Source organism: Akebia trifoliata, chromosome 5 (assembly GCF_017979445.1).
Source record: "Akebia trifoliata isolate Shusen 1 chromosome 5, ASM1797944v1, whole genome shotgun sequence".
Classification (NCBI taxonomy): Eukaryota; Viridiplantae; Streptophyta; class Magnoliopsida; order Ranunculales; family Lardizabalaceae; genus Akebia; species Akebia trifoliata.
This window is the reverse complement of record NC_141379.1, coordinates 3780285-3795319: the sequence shown is the minus strand read 5'-3', so window position 1 is coordinate 3795319 and position 15035 is coordinate 3780285. Positions and strand designations below refer to the sequence as shown.

The following is a 15035-nucleotide window of genomic DNA, read 5'->3' as shown; positions in this document are numbered from 1 at the left end:
GATTTATATTTAAACATTATAATACTTGTGTATCCCGAGGAAAAATCCATGGTTCTATCACATGCCTCCGAAGTTCTAAGGGTCTTGAAACATTGGTGAATGAAAAGTGTAGCCCATGATGATAATTTACTCCTAGGGAAATTTTAAAATGTCAAAAATTTTAACTGTTTGAATCAAGGATCCATGATTTTTTGTTCATATTATTTATATATATTTGTCACCAAACAATAATCTAGGGTTCCATCTTCTTAAAGAAAAATGAATAGATTTCCAAAGTGTGCTTTATTAGAGATAAGAGTCGTGATTTTTGGATTCGATTTTTTTTCACTCAGTCTGTACTTGACTGATGTGGCAAGGATTCAAAATGTTTTCTTCGAGATATATACACAAGGAAAAAGATATATGATTTTGTGCCCTTACCAGTTAGCCGAATACAGAACAGATCGAGTGGAAAGAAAAAAATCGAGTTCGAAAATCATTAGCCCAGAGAAAATGGTAGAAACGATTTCATTGGAATGTGACTCATTAAGCAAATCAAATCGGATCCTAACGAACAAGGTTATCAATGGAATGAATAAAAAACATGCGAATGGAATTTTTAGAAAAAAATGGTGAACTATCAAATTAATCAAAATACTTTTTATGGACCAAGGCACCCAACTTACGCTCTGTAATCCATGCTTAGGACCAATTAGGACCAAACCCAAGTGTGTGCTTGTGTACGTGTGCAAATAGTTTCGATGATTTTAATATAGAACTGTAATCATTATATTTTTGAGTTGCAATCCAGAACAATGTCCCATCTCTACAACAATGTTAGGTGTCTACGTAGCACATTTTTTGTTGGAGTTCAAACACACTAAGATGCACGCACAACTTGGTTAAGAGCCCTAGGTGTTTCAAACTCCACAAAAATGTGCCATGTAGACACCATATCTTTATTATATATAGGAACCGGACACCGTCTTGGATCCTGAGTCTATATTTTTTCGGTTCTGGTTCTTGTCGGTTTCAATTTCTAAGACACTTAGAACTAAGGGTGTTAATGGGTTGGTTTCAGTTCCTAATGAACTTAGACTCATAACCATTATATTTATTTTGGTTTTGGTTCCGGATTCGGTTAAAAAATAAATGGGACCAGAACTACAAAAAAGCACCAAGTACTCATCGGTTCAAGTTCTCAAAAATCGAACGAGTAAAAAAGTATTTAAAATCATTATAAAAATTTAACATACCATCTATAAAATTCTTAACTCAGTTATAATTTGTTATACTAAAGATACAAGTTAATGATTTTTTCCAAAAAAATAAAATTTTATCTTATTTAAAAGTAAGACATTTTTAGGAGTCATGATTTTCTGACGCCCCTCTGACATGCACTCCCTAATGTGGCATGGATTAAAACCATAGATCTTTTTCCTTGGGATATACAACTACACATCCCCATTAATATGTACAATTGTGTATCTCGAGGAAAAGACATATGGTTCTAATCCATTCCACGTCAAGAGAAGTATGTTTGAGGGGAGGGTCAGAAGGTCATTATTCTTTTAGAAGAAATAACTTATTTTAATTTTCAATCGATATATTATATGAAAATTTGAAGAACTTTATATACCATAACATTAATTTTGAAATAAAAGAATAACTTAGATCATTTATAGTATAAAAAGAAATGAAAAATTTACCCGTTGGATAGAACCTAATTATTTGGGTTCCTATCAATTCAGCTCCATTTTAGACTTGACTCTAATTGGTTTCAATAAAAAGGGAATTGGCACCGGGGTTTTCGATTCCAGTTAAATGGGTACCCATTGGTACCCCTACTTCAAAACAAAATAATTTTTTTTTTTCGATTTGATTCTTATCGATTCAAATTCCAACTCTTAAATAAATGGAATTGGATCTGTCAAAAAATACAAGTACTCATCAATTCCGATCCTCATACAAATTGTTATATATATATATATTTTTTCCTTTCAAAAATTAATATATTATCTACAAAATTATTAACTTAATTGTAATTAGTTATACTAAAGATATAAATTAATTTTTTTTTGTCAAAAATAATTCTTTAAAGGGAATAAAATTTTGGAAGATATAGTTCATTTTAAAGTCTAATCCATGGTTTATAGAATAATCCTAAGCGACCTCAAGATTGTACCTCACAGTACACATCCTGTCGTGAAAGTGTGTAGGAATCATAGATGCTATACACATCCACGTCAGGATGTGTGATATGAGGTACAATCTGGAGGTCAGTTCAACAAGAGTCAAATTTATTTAAAAACATTGAAGAATTGTACATAGCGTGCATTAATTTTAAAATAAAAGAATATCTTAAATCATTTATAATCTTAAAAAATTTACAAAATAAATTGGTTCGGGTATCGTGAGTACCCATCAGAAAGAATCAAACGGTTTCGGTCCTATCATTTTGGTTTCATTTTAGACCCGGCTCTAATCGGTTCCGGTTCGGTTTTTGGTTAAATGGGTACCCATTGACACCCCTACTATTACTCAGCTCTTTACAGTGAGGGTTAGGGGCTTGCATACCACACCCAACCACCATCTTCTCAGGTGAACGATGACGACCACCATTTTCTCCGGTAAGTGTGTCTCTCTCTCTAATCTTCAACTTCAAGGATCCAACCCAAAAAAAAAACAAAAAAACCTAATTTTCTCTGAAAATCCATCATCTTAAACTATCGGTTTCAACTCTCTCTTACCGAATTTTCTATCTAAAATCCCATCGTTTTAGCTCCCAAAAATCCTATTTTATTTTGCCTTGAGTTTTGAATGTTGAAATTGAGAAATGAAAGGGTTGAAGATGATTAGGTTTTGATGGGAAAAAATCTAGGGTTTTTTGCTACATGATTGAAGACATTGGCATTCTATTTTTACGATTTATAAACCCTAAACTTCGGAATTTTTTTTTTCATAGATGGGGTTTTATTTTCTTTCTCTGAAACTTGAAAACCAGAGATAGCAAAACCCTAAATTACTTTTTTATTTTTTTTTTATTTTTTAGAATTATTTTCCATTAATGGTTGATAAATATCCGTCGAATTGGAATATTATTTTTCCATTAGAAGGAACGTCTACAGGTTTTGAATTATATCCCGCAACAAAGCTCAAAATCGAACCCATGAACCAGAAAATGAATCCAGACGTAGATTATTATAGATTTATATAATAATTAGAAAATGGGTTTGTGGATTTTTAACTGCTGGAAGGATTCTCAAACCCTCTGAAAGATACTTGGAACTATTAGTTTCACTTGTGTTGCACACCACTTGTTGTAGAAAATGCTCCAAAGAAACTGATTTATTGATCCTTGATTTTGTAAGAGAGATTTTGCTGTTTCGACTGTTCTTCTCTACCCATTATTTGAATGTCTGGTATTTCTTTCTCTAGAATAATTTACTGCATCATCACGTTTACTTATTGTTTTTTTGCTCAAATTTCTATGGTGGTGAGGATTTCTGGCATTTCCAATCTCTTTGTTACTTTTGTGTTTCTGGGTAATTTGGTTTTCTAACTCTAAATTACTATGCATGCAAATTGGTAACTAGTTCTACCCAATGCATAGGCAATATGTCTCTTTGATTTTTGTAGTCAGTAACTAGTGGTTGAATTTGGGTTTTGATCCTAGGTTGGGGTACCAAGCTGGCACCTTCGATTTGTCTTTTTTTATTTTACTCCATGATTAGTTCAAACTAACAACTAATACTCTTAATATATTAAGATGTATTTGGATGCCTCTTATTTAAGCAGGTTGAGATATAGTTTTTATTATTCTTTGTTTTTTTGATTGATGAAGGAGGGGTGCAACACGAGGACTTTCAAAGTACTTCCTCTTTTTTTTTTAATCATTCTTAGAAGAGCTACTTGTCATGATATACTAAGTAGCGATGTTTATGTAGAATTGTATTCATGGAAATAATGAGATTCAAGACACCCTCATGGACTCTAAGAAGATTTTTATAAAAAAAAAAGGAGATTTTTTATGGTGTTGATGAGCAAACATATGATCAGTCCATCTTAGCCATAATTAGATCCTGGGACCTTTGTTCAAATAGGAATTTGGAAATTTGTTTGTGGCTAGAGATTCAAAATGCTTATTTCCTACAAATATGTTCCATGTACTAACTTTTTCATGCTTGAATGAGAGGTGTAAGATTTCAATTTGAAATTAGCTTTCCATTTGTTAGATTCTTGATAGAGCTACCAAAGTCTACAAAGGCCTGATGAGACATTGTTTTAGGTTTTAGTTGTCTCACTCTTTAACACATTTCTGAAGACGGTGAAAGCAGTACGAACTCAATAATAAAAGATGTTTGAACATATTAATGGAGATAATGAAAGCATATATGAACTCCATAACAAAAGACTTGGATTTGGACAAGTCGAATTGAGGAACATGATTTTTTTTTTTTTTTTTTTGATAAGTCAAGGATCATGATTCATTTAGCCTAACCCAATTCTATGGATAATGTGTGCTTGAAAACATTTAAACATATACAACTGGTTGTTTGACATGTGCGGTAATGTGAGTCTTGAAATATTTTAAGATGATAACGTGTGCTTGAAAATATTTAAACCCATACAGCTGGTTGTTGGACAATTGCGTGGTAATGTGACTCGTGAAGTATTTAAAATGATAATATTTCTTGTTAATTCACATGTGCAGCTAATTTCATGAACAAAGGAAGGCCTTAAGTTCTCCAGGGTCAGGAAAACCCCCTCTAATTAGAGTCTTTAAAATGATCTTTCCGCATTTTATATTTTTCTTGGTACTTAATTTAGGCATGTTAAGGTAGTAACTCCAAAGAGTGTGCATTGAGATTGTTCTCTACTTCCAATGTTCTGTATCAGAAATTGTATTACTGGGTTCCAAAAATAAGTAAAACTTCTTTACAAATTCTAGTAAAAAGAAGGGCCACTTCATTATTAAAAGGACATTTCTCCCATGTGGTGTTCTTTTACACTGCATTATCGATGCCAAGCCCAGATAAAGGAGGAGGGTCTCATCAGGTTGGCAGTCACTTTGCTGTTTCCCATCATGAATCCTAATCCTTTGTTTCTGAATTTGAATGGTGGAAAAATATCTATTAAGCCCACCCCAGATATATAAGATACAGCTTTGATGTAGATTATGATCCCCATGATATTATATATTCGATCCTTGACTTCTTGTTCTATTGGTGTAAAATCTTCATGGAGTTTAGGGATATTTTCTTCGATGATTTCGTAGGTAAATCGGAGAGAGTTTGTTGTATTCAAATGCGGTAGTTGCTTTTTGTTTTCGGCTTTAGCTTGGTCGGTCATCTCGTTCAACCTTGCTTTCCTATTAATAAAATTCTTTACTTATTAAAAAAAAAAAAGTATATTAGAAGGGTAAAAAATTATATTTTTGTTGCTTTATTGTAAGAGGTGAACATTAATTTTTTATTTTCTCTTTTGTAGGTAGAAGATTGCTTAGCTCTTAATGCTGAAATTGCAGTCACTTTCATTTCTCAAATCCTTTCGGTCATCAGTCTGCAAACTATGAAGCTCCTTTCGTTTCTCCGAACTATTCGTTTACCACCAACTCTCCGTGAGAAAACTGGTCCTCTGCAGTGTCGTCTATTCCAGCATGATTTTGTCCCCAGAGATCCCAATACTAAGCCGAAGAGATACAAATACCCAGCTTTCTACGATCCATATGGCCCCAGACCCCCACCTTCCGAGAAGATTGTTCAACTTGCCGAACGCATCGCTGCCTTACCACCCGAAGAACTCAAACAAATTGGTCCTACTCTTCGAGACAAGCTAAGGCATCCAAAGATGCAACAGGTTTCGGTAGAAGGAATGGATTTGGGTCTTCAAGGTGGGGCTTCTGCAGGTTCGGCCAAGGTAGAAGAGAAGAAAGTAGAGAAGACAGCATTCGACGTTAAATTGGAGAAGTTTGATGCAGCAGCAAAGATCAAGGTGATCAAAGAGGTGAGAACATTTACTAATCTTGGACTGAAGGAGGCCAAAGAGTTGGTCGAGAAGGCACCGGTCTTGTTGAAACAAGGGATTACTAAGGAGGAGGCCAACGACATTATAGAGAAGCTAAAGGCCGCTGGTGGTGTTGCAGTGATGGAGTAGAGTGATTCACTGACAACTGCTGGCATGGCTTTCTCATGAATTTTGTTCGAGCAGGCTCTGTGATCTGAGGTAATAACCAAGGAAATTTTCCCTGAAGATTAGAATTTTTTGCTGCATGTGGGGATGGATATCCATTAGTATTAAATTAAGGGAATATTAGTTTTTTTTTTTTAAATTCTAAATTGAGTTTCATTGCTTGGATCAAATTTTCGATGGAGCTTTATTTTTCATATTGGTCCTTGATGTGAACCTGATTTTGGGATCGGATCAGTAGCGACCAAGTCCAGCGATGTGGGATGAGTTGATATTTGATTTCTGAATCGAAGTGGAATGTCCAGTGCTCTGCGATTCAGTTATGAATTTGTCCAATCCAATCCAATTGGACTCAACTTTCATGATTTCCTTCAATGTTTCTTTTATGTAAAGATTTCTGGATTTTAATCTGTTTGAAACGTTTCAACAGGAATATAATAATTCTAGAACTTTCTATTAAGAAAAACGTCTAGTAATCAAAATATATATTTTATGAAACTAATCACTAAAAAAATAAATTTTTTCATATTAAGAATATACAAAACTAAGTGAACCAATATTTTCAAAATATTGGACTAGTCAACTCAATCTTGAATGAGTCAATGTCGATATAATAGTCGATTCCCATGGATCCATCTTGCTTGGTTGAAGTCCACTTGCATCCGAAATTGGGATTACTCGTCCTAATTTGCTGAGTTAACTCGTCTTGGATCATGATGAGAGTGAGTGCACAAGATAACTTTTATACTTGCATGGGTCACGAGCAGGATTAATCGGTCCCAATACCACTATTTATTAGATAGATGTGGACGCAAAACACGTAACCTATCAATCCATGGTTTTAAATCTCGTCTCAGACCAAGACAACTTGTCTGATACGATACGTCTCAGTCGGACAAGATTTAAGACCAGGGTTCATCATTTTTCTCATTGTTGTACTAGGCAACTCAAAACGTATTGGAAAAAAAACGAGTTTTAAAACCATTTCGATGCCTAGTATTACTTAACTCCTTATCTTGGAACTAAAATATCATGTTTGTATTGGGAATCCAGATTCCAAATGGGGATAAATCACACAAAATAAAGATAAAAAATAAATGAAGAAAGATGGTTGATTCGAAAAGGGTCAATCTCTTAAATCCAAAAGATTCTTGATGTTTCTCTTCAACACTTATTTATAAAAACAAGTTTTAAGCCAACATTATTCCACATTCAACCAGACAAACATTTGTAGAAAGCGAAGGTCAAAGAGAGAGAACTCTATCAGATCAGAGAAAGGGTGTTAGAGAGAAAAAAATAGAGGTTTCACTTGAAAGAAGAATTGAGTCCACTTGTCAATGTGCACCAAATACTTACACGTCGAAAACCCATTCCTCACTCGTTCTCACGCTCCTTCAAACTATTTTCCACCTTTAAAAAAAAAAAAAAAGTCTTCAAAGAAGTTTCCCTCAAATAATTTGAAAACTTTTTGATTATAAAGAAGGAAAAAAAAACAAGATATCAAAGATGTAGATAATAACCTGAAGAGAATGCTCATTTCCATCAAATACACAGTCCTTCCTCTCCTACGATGAAATTATTAATTGAACATGAAGAATGACAGCAAAGTTATTTGAAGATTAGGAATTTGACAAATCTGATTACTACTCATACTAAAATTGATGAACAAAAACCTTGCTATTGTAAATCTCAAAATCCATTTCTATCAGAATTTTTCAAACAGTTATTTAAGTTAAAAATTATGACTGACTTTATTTTATTTTATTTTTCTTCTAATTCCCATGCAAGAGCTGTTTTATAATATATAAAAAATGTATTTGCAGGTTTTACATTTTGAATTTTCCCAATACCGTGAACTAGTTTTCTACAAGTTTTTCTTCTAGGTTTTGAGAAGAAAAGATCCTAGATTCAAAGACAAGCAACAACACAATTAATCGAGATTAAAATGTACAATTACCCCTCCAATTTTATTTTTATCTCAACAACATAAACACACCTATAAATAGTTATATAATATTGACATATAAGTGAAAGAAATGAAAGGAGTAATTCATTAATAGCACTCAACCCCAAATGATGATGGAGTTGATTATTTCTGGGTCATTACTACTGATAATAGAGGAGATAAAAAAGTAACCAGATGAGAACGTTGTAGTGTTCTTAACTCCTCTTGCCCATTCATTTAAAATGGAAGTTTGTGATCACAAATAATGGATCCAACAAAAACAAAATAATTTGAGAATCTAACTTATTAGAAGAAATAGGTGGTGGAAAAAGAAACGAGAGCTTGTCTAGAATTCTATAGAAAGACTATCTAGCAAACATTGAAATGATTAGGTACCAGAAGGAGAATGTGAATAAGGTTGAAGTGACCTCAGGATTGGACCTCACATTGCACACCCAGACGGGAAAGTGTATGAGAACCATATATGATTTCCTCGAGATACGATTTAAAAAGCATCTATGGTTCCTACCCACTTTCACGTCAAGATGTGCGATATGAGGTCCAATCTTGAGGTCACACCAGCACGACTCTAAGGAAAAAATAAATAAAGAAAAGGAATTGCCTTTTAAATAGAGACGAAAGATTCTTTCAGAAAGCCAGGTCCTCTCAAAAGGGAAATTTGTGATTGAAGTTGCAACATGTAACAAGAGAGCTAATCGGAATTCGAGGGACAATGTGAATGTGATAAAAATGTTTGGGGTCTGTTATGAAAATCATTCTTTGAATAGATGATGGACAGAACACCATCTGATCTAAAGGTAAAGTTTGCGTGCAAAGGGGATTTTCGAAGGACTAGCACAGCCAGCACCATCATGGCTCAAAAGCATAAAAAATAACTGATTTTGCAGTCCAACCAAGAGTAAGCCATCATGAATACAATTTATAGCCTACGGGCAAGCTAATTGCTTACTTGGGATCGATGTGCTATATCTTTTGAGATTAATGATAGAGAGGAGAATGTAGGGAAAAGATACTAAAATGCCATTGGTATTTAAGTTATCTATTTATAGAGAAGAAAAAAAAAGCCCAGCCCAACATTTGTTCATAGAGGGTAGAGAAGAGAAAAACATGCTAAAATACCTCAATGTACCCAATTCACTATACCTAAATTCATTGGATCATTCAACTATCAAACGAAGAGCACCAGTTGCCTAATAATAATAACAAAGAGGAGAAAAAAAAAGTTCAGATAGAAGTGAAAACTACCATAACTTAGAGATTTAAGCGAAGAGGAGCATCAACCATCGTGGTTACCTTCTTCAGGAGGCCTTTAATCCCACCTTCCAAGTTGGATTTCTCGACTGGTGACAGTGCATCCCCCGAACTCTCCAGCATTGATGTCATCATCTCAAGATTCTGCTTTATAAAGATGAGCGGTGGTGCCTGGGTGTTGCCTCGTTCCATCTGAAGAGGCTTGGGAAGACACTGTAGTGACATCTCATCGCGGTATTGGAGCCGGTAACTGACCGTGGCAGGTCCAAAGGGGCTATTTTTTTCTGAACTGTTGAAGGCCTCTTCGGCATCAGAGCTCCTTTTATAAGCAACCCGGGCACAACTAGAATCCTTCAATATCTCTGTTTCGAGTTCGTTCAAGGCTCCAAACCTTCCAAATATGGCGACCAGATCCTCTTTTGAAGGCAATGGAACACCCGGAGCAAATGTTAGGACAAGAGCAGCAGCCGAAGTTTCTCCATTTGCTTCTGCATGATGGTTTGCCTTCATAATGGCTTCTCTCTTCGATTTGCGTTTCTTCGGTTTGGATGTACCTTCAGACGGTGAGTGGTCATTCTTGTGCCCATCTTTTTTCCCTTCCAACTTATTTTCTGGACCCATACCCATTGCTTCTCTCTTCCATTTGCGTTTCTTCGGTTTATTAGATAAAATTTCCGAAATTGGGTTGTCATTCTTGTGCCCATCTTTCTCTCCATTGGCCGTGCCAGCCACAAGTTCCAACTTACTTTCAGGACCCAGACTCTTAGCTTCTGTCTTCCATTTTCGTTTCTTCGGTTTAGATACACCTTCGGATGTTGGGTGCTGATTCATGCAAGCCACAAGTTCCATTTTCGTGCCAGCCACAAATTCCAACTTTCTTTCAGGACCCAGATTCTTCGCTTCACTCTTCCAGTTTCGTTTCTTCGGTTTAGATACTCCTGCGGATGTTGGGTGCTCATTCATGTGCCCATCTTTTTCTCCAAAGGTTGTGCCAGAAGCAAGTCCCAACTTACTTTCAACACTCATCTTTGCTTCTCTCTTCCAGTTTCGTTTCTTCGGTTTAGATACACATTCAGATGTTGGGTGGTCATTCTTGTGCCCATCTTTTTCCCCATTGGCTTCCTCCTTATGGTTTCCTTCTTTCTTTCTCTTTCCTCTCTCTTCTCCATTGGCTTCCCCTTTGTGGACCGTCTTCACATTGGCTGAGCCAATGACAAGTTCCAAGTTACTTTCGGGGCTCTGAAATGTTGCGTCTTCCTTCCTTTTCCTATTTTTCTGTCCAGACTCACCATCCGGCGTCCGGTCACAAGTCTCATGTGTACCTTTACTTGGTAAGCCGGGTTTAGTGTCCAAGGATTTTCTCTTTCCACCATGGCGACTAGCCACATTTGTGTTAGAAAGCTTGTTATCAGACCCAGTACCATAGCATGAGCTTCTAAATTTGGTAAAAAAATCCTTGATTGTCTCAGAATATTCGTGTTCTTTAAGGTACATAGCATCCAGAACTGCAAATTGGAACTCGGACAGAAGCTTCTCTACAGATAAACTGCCTCCCTCAAGCGCAGTCTTCTTCTTGAATTCTTTAGGCATTCGACGGCTTAACCTACCAGACATACTATGCAAACCCTTTGAAGGTTTTTTTGGATCCCTAGAAACCTTTGGAGATTCTGTTTCAGAATCTTCCAAAGAGATCAAGCTCTTAATCCCTCGGCTTAGGCTTGTGTAGGGAGGCGACAAGTACTTGCTTTTCTTCCTTTCCCTCGACAAAGTGCTAGTTTTACTTCCATCTTCAGCTCCAATATCATTATTTTTAACACTCAAATATTTATTCTCTGCTATCGAAGAGGGGGATTCCGAAAGCTTGATTTTCATTCGCTTCCGGGAAAGAGAAGATGATTTACTACCACCAGAACCATCTTCAGCTAAACCACCGTACATTCCAACATCAAAACCCTTTTTCTTCTTTCTTTTCCTGGACGCTGACGCTAAAAGTTCAGTCATGCTTCTCTTCTTCTTTTTCTGATATAACGTATCCTCCAAGATCCCTGGCCATTTCTCAGCTAAGTTTTCGCCAAATTCAGGTCTTATCGGAATCGAAACCCAGTCTTTTTCTGGCAAGCTTAGGGTCGAGTTCTCTGTTTGACCATCGAAATCGTCTTTTCTAGGTATCACATTTTCAGCATTGTCTTCGGTATCTGTGATTCCCTCAGGTTCATAGAACAAAGGCAACCGGCTGGAACCCTTTGCACAATAGAAAGACGATAACCAACTCCACAACACAGTAAGGTCAAACATATCAGTTACGGAAACATCTTGAGCAATATATCTGAGACGTGTAAGAATTTCCGAGGGTTCGTATCGAGTAACCGAAAGTTCACTGACCCAACTCTCAGGTACAGAAACTCCTTCCTTTATTCCAGAATTTAGAGTCAACGGTCTAACAAGTGTCGCTCGAGTTTCCATAGGGATACAAGAACAAGCCATCTCCACCTCCAACTGCCTACGAATCTCACCCAATGCTTTCTTTACAGCATTAAGAAAACTAGTAGAGTTGTTCTGCTTCAACATCCGATCGAAATTCTCCTGAAAGGGTTTCAACTGAAATGGGTAACACCAAGCGAAAGTCCCATCCCCGAAGAATGCAACTAACAGGCGATCCCTTCGATGATACTTCGCAGCATCTTTTGATGCATCTGAAGGGTCGTAAATCTGTCCAGGCCACCAAGGCCGACTCTTCACTTTACCCCACACAAAATCACCAACGGCAAACTCATGTCCTTGATCATCGATGTTGTTGTCCTCCTCCATTTCTTCTTCTTCATCTTCTAAGGCGCCATTTTTGGTCCCCTCTTCACTTATCTGACCCACATTGCTTCTCCCACCCTCTTCACTACCAATATCTTGAACCACACCAGCCGAAGAACCGTAAACTTCCACAACCAACGAAATATCGTTCCCCGAAAATTCAATCTTTCTAGTTGAATCGCTTCCATTCAACCTAAAAGTACCATCTTTCTTCATCTCCCCATCGACAGAAGCATTCCCAACTACACTCTTACCATCCTCATTAAACCCCAAAACTTCTATCTTCTTAGCCAAATTATCCCCATTTGACATAGAACCGCCATCTTCCTTCATTCCCTCACTAACCGATGCCTTTGCAACTTCGTTTTTCTCATTTTCATTAATAACCGAATCTTCGCTTACTACTGCATTGTTTCCATTCTCATGAGGAAACTCTAACATCTGGGTTTCATCTGCAGCAACTACATCCACCAAAGAAGAACCCTCCACCGCATCAACCAAAACATCTCCTCCAATGCAACCGACTCCACCATTTCTAACGGAAATCTCTGTCTCATCTTCTCGAGATTTCTCCACTACACCATCCACCCCAGCATCCTCGTTCAAAGAAACCCTCTCTCCACTCTCTTGAGCTCCTTCACCAGAACCCTCCGAATGGTTCAAAATCGCTTTCCAACCAGACAAATCAGAATCCCTAGATTCTTCATTTAGGGTTGATTCGTCTTCTAGGTTTTGAGTTTCAACTTGGGTTTCTAGGGATTCCATAAATATTTGAGAAACGTTTCAAAGGGTTTTCTCTCTTCCGTCGATTTCACAGCTGAAACAACCAAATAACAAGAATTAACGTCTTAAGATTTTTGTTTTTTCATGGAGAGACTCTGAAACCAAATATTATATATTTTATATAAATAAACCCTATTTAAAAACATTAAAAAAAAAACAAATATTGAAAAAATGTATGAAAACGAAGACAGAAAAATAGAATTTAAAAATCAAAGAATTACAGAAAAATACCTGGAGACGAAATCGTAGGGTTTCGCTCCAGCGATTTTGCAGAATCTGCGAAGAACCCGATTGCATGAAACGAGAGAGAGCGAGAGAGAGACAGAGATGTACAGTGAGGTACTCATACAAAAGAATTAAACTCTCGAATCTTTAATATCGGGAGAAAATGAAATTATCATTTATGTCTCGGCGAGAAATAAGGCGAATATAAAGGATTTTGCGGCCAAGGTGGAGCTAATTTCAGTATCCATATTTAATGGTTTCTTCCACTCGACAACAGAAAATATTTTAGGGAAAGATAGGATAGTCTCAGTAGTATTATACTTTACATAACTACTTGTTTTAGATTAACTTTCAAGACTTAAAAATCATCCTAGAGATGGACATGCTGATTGGCTGTTAGAAGCTTTAGCAACTTATATAATATATACAATTTATTGTGTGTTTCTCTGGGATCCATTTTATAGGAATTAAGATTATAAAAATTAGTCATTAAAAAATATTATTTGACCAAAAGTAATTGAATCATGTTGGGGTGACAGTATTTACTGTGATTCTCACAATTCTGACGTGGACATGCATACATAATCGTAGATGATTTTTACTCATATCTCGGGGATATACATCTATGGTTATGTGCACATCCCACATCAAACTTGTGAGAATCGCAATAAATATTTTTTGTCATTTCAGCATTTTCCAAATTAATTTTTGTATATTAGATTGTGTATTATGGATTATAGTATCTTATATGATTGTGTTAATTACTTAATTACCATTTCTTAAATTAGAAAAAAAAATTATAGAAAATTCATTTGATAGCATCCCACATGGACCAATCTCACCAAGCCACGTGTCTGAAGGCATTCTTTATTTATAAAAGGAAAAATTATCAAAAAAAAATCTAATAAAATAATTATTTCACAAAAAGAATCGAATTTATTTCTAATTACCAAAATGATAATAAACCGGCCATTGACTCTCTCTTCTCTTTCTCTCTCTTGATTTTTTTTTAAATTGAATTTAAAAATTAAAAAAAAAACGACTATTGAATGGTCAATTTTTTCTCTCCTCTTTCTCTTTATGAAATAAATACATAAAAAAGCTTTGAAAAAAAAATAATAATAATAATAAAGGACTTACAAGGTGCAAATGATAAATAGTTTTCTTCTTTCGAAATTGGCCTATAAAGACCCTTTTAGATAATTAAGATTTCTGAAATTAAAACATCCAATAAACAACTATCCCATGATGTAATAATAGAAAAAAAAAATCAAAATCAAAAGGCGTAAAAACACAAAGAACTTACAGTTTATTAAGGAAGAAAAGAGGGAAAGCAAAGCTATTCAAAAAATCAAGAAAGATAGAGGAGAAAAAGAAAAAAATCGATTGTTCAATGTTTTTTTTAAAATTTTTTATTTTAAATAATCAAGAGAGAAAGAAAATCAGCTATTCAATGTTTTTTTAAAAATTCATTTTTTTTAATAATCAAGAGAGAGAAAAAATCGGCCATTTAATGGCCTTTTTTTTTTAATTCGATTTTTTTTAAAAATAATCAAGAGAGAGAAAGAGAAAAGAGAGAAAGAGGAGAGAAAAAAAAACCGGCCATTAATGACCGGTTTATTATTGTTTTGATAATTTACAATAAATTCGAATTCTTTTTGTGAAATAATTATTTTATTAGATTTTTTTTTTATAATTTTCCCTTTATAAAATACCAACATTAGGCGTCCAAATTTCTCATTGACTTTAGAAAAAGAAAAAAAAAATCATCATAAATCATTAATTTGGTCCATTTTCACATGTCATCCCAATGATGGGATGATAGGGTTGCCATGTT

The 15035-nt window shown here is 35.4% G+C and overlaps 2 protein-coding genes across 4 annotated transcripts; one reads left to right on the top strand and one right to left on the bottom strand.

Moving 5' to 3' along the window:
- Positions 1 to 2466: 2466 nt before the first annotated feature.
- Positions 2467 to 6537, top strand: LOC147401075 (Ribosomal protein L12/ ATP-dependent Clp protease adaptor protein ClpS family protein). Of its 2 annotated transcripts, none has more exons than XM_086442210.1 (2): positions 2467 to 2609; positions 5470 to 6537. In XM_086442210.1, exon 2 carries the CDS (start codon positions 5551 to 5553, stop codon positions 6133 to 6135), a length of 585 nt encoding a protein of 194 aa, XP_086298336.1. In that variant the 5' UTR covers positions 2467 to 2609; positions 5470 to 5550; the 3' UTR covers positions 6136 to 6537. The 2 variants fall into 2 exon arrangements, with proteins under 2 accessions (XP_086298336.1, XP_086298337.1); XM_086442211.1 differs by lacking the exon at positions 2467 to 2609 and adding an exon at positions 5300 to 5322.
- A 764-nt stretch (positions 6538 to 7301) lies between these two features.
- On the bottom strand, positions 7302 to 13422 carry LOC147401074 (uncharacterized). 2 transcript variants are annotated; one of them, XM_086442208.1, is made up of 4 exons: positions 13205 to 13422; positions 9428 to 13007; positions 7689 to 7733; positions 7302 to 7578 (listed from the first exon to the last, which is right to left on the bottom strand). In XM_086442208.1, the coding sequence occupies exons 2-4, from the start codon at positions 12953 to 12955 to the stop codon at positions 7543 to 7545; spliced, it is 3609 nt and encodes a 1202-aa protein (XP_086298334.1). In that variant the 5' UTR covers positions 12956 to 13007; positions 13205 to 13422; the 3' UTR covers positions 7302 to 7542. The 2 variants fall into 2 exon arrangements, with proteins under 2 accessions (XP_086298334.1, XP_086298335.1); XM_086442209.1 differs by lacking the exon at positions 7689 to 7733.
- Positions 13423 to 15035: the final 1613 nt, after the last annotated feature.